The 7,062-nt window shown below is 36.4% G+C and overlaps 1 protein-coding gene across 2 annotated transcripts; it reads left to right on the top strand.

The window, feature by feature from the left end:
- The first annotated feature begins 1,286 nt into the window (after nt 1–1,286).
- LOC104110774 (D-ribulose kinase) lies at nt 1,287–5,265 on the top strand. 2 transcript variants are annotated; one of them, XM_009620321.4, is made up of 8 exons: nt 1,287–1,653; nt 1,827–1,966; nt 2,057–2,309; nt 2,406–2,538; nt 3,180–3,268; nt 3,612–3,889; nt 4,783–4,852; nt 4,922–5,265. In XM_009620321.4, exons 1-8 carry the CDS (start codon nt 1,393–1,395, stop codon nt 5,111–5,113), a joined length of 1,416 nt encoding a protein of 471 aa, XP_009618616.1. In that variant the 5' UTR covers nt 1,287–1,392; the 3' UTR covers nt 5,114–5,265. The 2 variants fall into 2 exon arrangements, with proteins under 2 accessions (XP_009618616.1, XP_009618617.1); XM_009620322.4 differs by having other exon boundaries at nt 1,335–1,653; nt 1,823–1,966.
- The last annotated feature ends 1,797 nt before the right edge of the window (nt 5,266–7,062 follow it).

Raw genomic sequence — 7,062 nt, 5'->3', positions numbered from 1 at the left:
TGTACTTTTTTCGGCAAAAAGAAAAAAGTTCAGCCATAAGTGCCTGAAGTTCAGTCTCTCAACTTCAGATTATATGTTTACAACTTCAGACCTCTATGTTTGAAGTTATATTGAATTTGGTAAACTTGCAATTTTTTTTAATTACGGGTATGATTTCAATGGTGACATTAAATCGAGCATATGTGCACCTTTTTTTCTTGGGTATATATGCACTTCCCCCGTTATTTATGATTTAATTTGGGAAATTACCAGTTATGTCAGCCCATAAGTAAGTTAGTACAAAAATCAGTCAATTCATAAAATATTATCAATATTAGCCAATTAGCTATTTGTAGCCAAAAGATATCAAATATTTGCTTTCTTTTGAGGGGGTGTTGTTGGAATAGATTGGATAAATCATAAGGAGTTTAAATCTCAATTTTGGGATGATTTGGTAGAGCTTTGAGGTAGTTTAAACTGAAAATTTGAAATAGAAAATAAGATGATATGTGTATCACAGTGTGTATTATTTGTGTATCACATATGTATCATATTTGTATCACTTGTGTATCACATGTATATCCATGCATATTTGTGTGTGAGACACATGTGTGATACATATTTGATATATGTGTTGCAGAATATTTTTTGAACTCGATTTTAACTGCAAATTTTGATACCAAATCACCTCCAATATATATATGTATTTGCATTTCATCAGCTTGTTTGCTACCTTACCCATAAAATTTTCTTCCCGACTTGCATCTAATGTTGCTGACCGCACATATAAATATAGAAGGAGATTTTGTGTGTGAATCTTGGAGAGAAAGAATCTTTATTTATTTGGTTTTTCAATTTTTGTATGTGATTAGCTAGTTCTGATAAATATATAATTAGTGGCTAGAGATTGGTAAGTTATAATTTATTCGGGGCATTTCCGTAAGATTCCTCATTTCACCTCAATGATAATGCAAGAGAGTTTTATCAGAAAAATGACATTAAATAGCCACTGTAAAAATAATAACCGAAAAAATATATAAAATTTGTATATTATTTGTATATATATACATTATGTATGTTATATACAAAAATTATATAAATTTTATATACTTTTTTGATTTTTAAATATAAATAATTTCTGGCACGGGCTAAAAGTGATAATACCGCTAACTTTATCGAGCAGAAGCCTGCCATCATTCATTTCACCACGATGATAAAGACCAATTTGTAAACCACACATGAAAAAGGGCCTTTATACCCAATCGAAAATTTGGCGGCATCTTCCTTTGGACGACGTCGTTCATTTGTCGTCAACCGTCGTATTCAGCTCAAACAATCGTTGGCAGAAAATCATCTTCCTTCCTCCTATGTTATCTGCTAAGAGATAACGTTAACACTGCTCAAAGTCAAAGAATGGCAACTACCATTTTCAATACATCATTGTTCCTTGTGCATTTTAACAGTTGGAGAAAATTAAGTTCAAGAATGATGGAGTCTGATGTTTTTGGCAAACGAAGAAGGTTCATTTCTGCAAAATATAAAGCTGATGATTTTGAAAGTGGAAAGAAGCTTTATCTTGGTATGGATTTTGGAACATCTGGAGCTCGGTATGCTCTTATTGACAATGAAGGGAGCATTCATGCTGAAGGGAAGAGAGAGTACCCCCTCTATATGGTAAGCTTAATTATTCACAAGAATTGAGACGATCTAGGATTTTCACAATACACGGTAGTCAGTTTATGGACATGTGCGCAAATTTAGCGTAAAACATATAGTAGGAGTAGTAAATGATTGTTTTGAGCTGAAACATGCCTGATGTTCCAAAACTTGTTTTATTTACTAGAAAGAAGGAGGAAAAAATGGATTGGATACAATCATGGAAAGACACACTCTTTTTACTCCTTGATGATGTCCCAACCAGTCTTCGCCCAGTTGTTGCGTCCATTGCAATTGACGGGACCTCTGCAACAACTATCATCATGGACAGGTCGGTACTTGGAACATTTTCTACTTTCCTTGTCTTCATCTAACTACCATTTCTAGCCTGACTAATATACAGTATATGATTTTCCTACAGCACGAGCGGAAGGCCATTGTCTAGACCGTTCCTATACAATGACAGCTGTCCTGATGCTTTGCCCTTGGTGAAGTCTATTGCTCCTGCAAAACACACGGTCTGCTCTGGATCTTCTACTCTTTGCAAGCTTGTCTCGTGGTGGAACTCTTATGATTCGAGCAAGGAATCTGCCGTATTATTACATCAAGCAGATTGGTTACTGTGGCTACTTCATGGCAAGCTGGGGGTGTCCGACTATAATAATGCTTTGAAGGTAACTGTTATAAACACAAAAAGAGATCTGCTTATGATGCCTGTTTAATTTCCATGTGTTTACCAATGTACCTCAGCTTCCACTTGTATATTACAGATTGGGTATGATCCTGAAACGGATTCCTATCCATCTTGGCTTCTATCACAGCCATATTCTCATCTTTTACCTTCTGTTCAAGCTCCTGGTACTAAAATTGGGTGTATAAAGGAGGACATAAGAACTCAATTTGGTATGTTTAATTTCCTTCAACTTCCCGTTCAGCAGTAGATTAAAGCTAGTTACATTATCATTGACTGAAATGCTTCTTGTTTTTTACTTCGAGTTTTTGGCTGTGCTATCATTCTCAGTAAACAACTATTAGTGCAGTGTGGACGAAATTGTATTTGCATTTGACTTGTACAATATTTGGTCCGTTATTTTTTATTTGGGTTGCAAGAAATAAACATATATAGGCAAGTGAGGGTAGAGGAAATGTGAAGATCAATTGATCTTCTTTACGTGGGAGCGGACTTTGTCTCACTTTGCATATGATAATCAGGGAAGCTGCATATCATGTGAACTCGGATTATTATTGAGTTACAGTGCCTTTTGTTTTGTTTCTGAAGTTGTACCACATATTTGCTAATTCATACTCTGTGGAGTTTCTTTTATTAATTTTGGAAATATTTCATTCTATGTTATTAAGTTCTTTGAGTTGCTGTAGGATTGGATCGTCTTTCTAGTTTAAAAGACAAAATGGAGAGAAAAGAACTTTGCTAATACTTTCTTCCCTTATTTCTTTGAATTGGGTAACTTATATTTTGAAGCTCCACAAACATGGTGGCTTTGGGGATCAGGGACTGCTATTGATGTAATCCTTCATTTTATCAGGTTATCCAAAGGATTGTGTTATCTGTACCGGAACCACAGACAGTATAGCAGCATTTCTAGCGGCACGCGCTACTCAACCCGGGAAAGCTGTATGTTTTGCATGCTTATTTCTGTTGGTTTAATATATATAATGAGAAAGGTGCTGCTGCTAGTTCTAGCAGATACTTTGTGCACTTCAGATATAGTCGGATAAAACTAGCATAGTTGATATATATAATAGTTTTATCATCCAGTCGACCAAGTATTCTTTTGGTGTGGGTTACTCGTAAACTCTTCTGACTATATGTATAAGGAATCTTTATCACTTCATTGTGTACTATATTTATTATGCTAACAGTTTTTTTTGACAAGTAAGAGTAATTAATTAGCTCTGTTCTCCATTCTAATAAGTTAATTTAGTCTAGTTAATCACATTCTTGTGCTTGTGCTCAGGTAACATCTTTGGGTTCAACACTTGCCATAAAACTACTTAGCACTATAAGGGTAGAAGATGCTCGATTTGGAGTATATAGCCACCGTCTTGATGATAAATGGCTGGTTGGAGGTGCTTCTAATACAGGGGGAGCAGTTCTTAGGCAATTGTTCACAGATGAGCAGTTGGCAAAACTAAGCGAGCAGATAAATCCCCGTGAAGCTTCTCCTCTTGATTACTATCCCCTTCAAGCAGTTGGTGAAAGATTCCCTGTGGCTGATCCAAATATGGAGCCAAGGTAGTTAACTATGTTTATTCTTCTAGCTAAAAAGTGATAATGCCATTGTTGAAACTGAATTAAAATCCGACTTGGTAAGTTGGTGGTAATTATGAAGTTACACTCTGACTGCCTTAACTTTCGTGCTTTTTGAAGTGTCATATTTAGAGTACTTGATCCACTAAGGAGTTGGCTGTGCGAACGATCCAATAAACTTGGAAGTCTTGAAATAGAATCCTGATTTTCCACAACCCCATAGCATCCAGGCATTCCAAGCTATTGATGTTTTTTTTATAGATGAAGCCGAGCTAAGATCAACCGTGGTAATTCTTCACCTGATACTGGATCCACATCCAGATAAGGTTGCTGATGTGAGAAATGTTAATGACTGGCCATTTAGTTTAATGTTTTGTGAAAATAGCAATAATCAGTATAAACTTCAAAGCTCTCTTTTTCATTACTAAATAAATGCTGTGAAACACACACTTAGTTGAGTTTAGAGATGGAAATAAGTTGCTAATAGGTTTTGAACTTCACATTAGCTTTTAAAGAATGGTACTCAATATAACTGGAATTAGATGATTCGATGGTATCATGGCTGTTCTGCAGTGTTCTGTTATCTACGCAGAAAAGTAAATCTGACTCTCTCAACCATTTGATGGTGGGTCATGAGTGCATAAGAATGTTGCCTAAAGTTCATTTACTTGATGACTTCAGTAATAGGAATGACAATGATATCTATTGAGACTTCTGTAGTCATTAAAAGTTGCAGCTATAAACTTGCAGTTTTATGCAAATATTACAAACTAGAAAGGATTTATTTAACCATTTAGGCGTGTTAGAAAGCAATGTTAAGACAATCTGTAAAGCACGTCTACACACAATCCGTTGCTCACTAACCATTTTACTTGCAGGCTACATCCACGTCCAAAAAATGATGTTGAATATTTACATGGTATTCTTGAATCAATTGCTTGCATTGAGGTAAGTTTGGTGGCCCGTACCTGTTTCTATTTCACACTATGAAATAGGTACTGATGTTTTGACATTTAGGCAAAGGGGTATAAGTTGCTGAAAGATCTAGGGGCCACTCCCGTCGAAGAAGTGATCACTTCTGGAGGAGGCTCAAAGAATGAAAAATGGATCAAGATACGAGAGAGAGTACTCGGTTTGCCTGTGTGCAGAGCAGATCAGACTGAAGCTGCCTATGGAGCTGCATTGTTGGCAATGAAAGGCTCTTCCTAAAATAGAGCATCTGACTGGAAAATGTAACATATTTATTTCCTTTTTAAGACATATGACAGGAAAACAATACACAATAAACTGGAATGCCTGTTCCGAATTCATCTGTATCATGTTTTAGATTTTGTCAATACATTTCTAGAGATTTTGGACAATGAACCATGATAATTATAGGCCGAATACATAGATGGTTCCTTAAAGTTAACAACTTTTTCATTTAGGTACCTCAACTGATGCATGCCTATCAAATACAAAAGACTTATCGGTTAAAATTATGTAGTCCCTATATATCACACACGTTGGCATGGCAAGATTTAACCAATGAGAAAAAGCCACATCGCTTCTGACTTAAGTTAATTAAAAAAACCATTTTAACAAAAAGAAAAAGGGAAATTTTGGTTAAAAAACGAAAGCCCCTCGCCGGCCGTTGACGGCTTTTCGTTCATCTTGTTAGGTTTATGTCTTGATATTTTAAAGATGACAAGTTAAATGTCAAAGTGAAATACTATTTAATTTGCTAAATATGTAGGGAAACACTCAAATGGAAAAGAAGAAAATCAAGGTGGCGGCAGCTTATTTCCAAGATCTCAAGTAAGATAGCTTGACATGGAGAGTAGAGGAAAATCAGTATGGCATAAGGGCAAGCAAGAAAGGAAATGTAACGATCCGATCGGTCGTTTGGAGCATTTGCATCCCATTTGGTAGTTCGAGCTCTTGAGTAGCTTCACACGATATATTATGACTTGCGTGTATGTTCGGTTTTGGTCTTTGAGTGGTTCGGGATTGACTTGGAAGAATGACTCTCATTTTGGAAGCTTTAGGTTGGAAGAGCTGACCAAGTTTAATTTTTGTGTATTTGACCTCGATTGAAGTTTTGATGGTTCCGTTAGGTCTAGATGGTGATTTTGGACGTGTGTGTATACCCGGATTTGCATTCAGATGTTCTTAGAAGGTTTTGGCCATGTTGACGAATGTTGGCAATTTGAAGGTTTGAAAAGTTCATAAGTTTGACAGAGAGTTGACTTTGATGATACCGGGCTCGAAGTTTTGCTCCGGAAGTTGGAATATGTTAGTTATGTCATTTGGAGCTTGTGTGCAAAATTTGAGGTGATTCTGAGTTGTTTAGGCGCGTTCGACATAAATTTGAGAATTTGAAATAGTTCATTAAGGTTGAATTGAGGTATGATTTATCGTTTTGATGTTATTATGTGTGATTTGAGGCATCGAGTAGGTCTGTGTTATGTTTTGAGACTTTTTGGTATGTTCTGACGGGGTCCCGAGAGGTTCGGGTGAGTTTCAGGGTGGTTTCAGACCATTTCTAAGCCTTTTTCAATTGCTGGTTTTTGACTTCACGGGTGCGAATCGCGATCGCGGACCTTTGGGCTGCGTTCACGAAGAGCAAATTGATGTTTGGGCCTTGTGAATCGCAATCGCGGTAGCTTTTTCGTGACCGCGTAGAATAATTTCTACTGTCCCAGGGCTGACTTTGGAAGCTTATATTTTGCAACCTATAAGGAATTTGGAGGTGATCCAAAAATGAAAGTTGTATCCTTTTGTTTTTAATTTTCAGAAAATTAAACTGTTTTTCATTTGGAATTCTGTACAAAAGTTATGGCACTTACACTACAGGTTGTCTGAAAAGAGTTTGAAGGTTTAATGGAGTTGTTCATCGCGATCGCAGGGCTTCATGTCCGCGATCGCGAAGGGTAAAATAGTAGTAGACATTTTTTGAATCGCGATCACGAGATTGGTGACCGCGGTCGTGAAGAAGGACGACTGGCAATGCATTAAAATATCCAATTTCGAAATGTTGAGTTTATTTTCTTCACTTTTTGAGTTCTTGGAGCACAACGTGGTTTTGGAGGAGATAAAACACCTAAATTTTGAGGGTGAGTAATTTTATCTTTGTTTTGATTATATATTTTGTTTTTACATGGATTATTATACCTAAA

This window comes from Nicotiana tomentosiformis, chromosome 3 (genome assembly GCF_000390325.3).
Source record: "Nicotiana tomentosiformis chromosome 3, ASM39032v3, whole genome shotgun sequence".
NCBI classification, from domain to species: Eukaryota; Viridiplantae; Streptophyta; class Magnoliopsida; order Solanales; family Solanaceae; genus Nicotiana; species Nicotiana tomentosiformis.
Note: the sequence above shows the minus strand (reverse complement) of the source record. Positions and strands in the feature narration are given on the sequence as shown.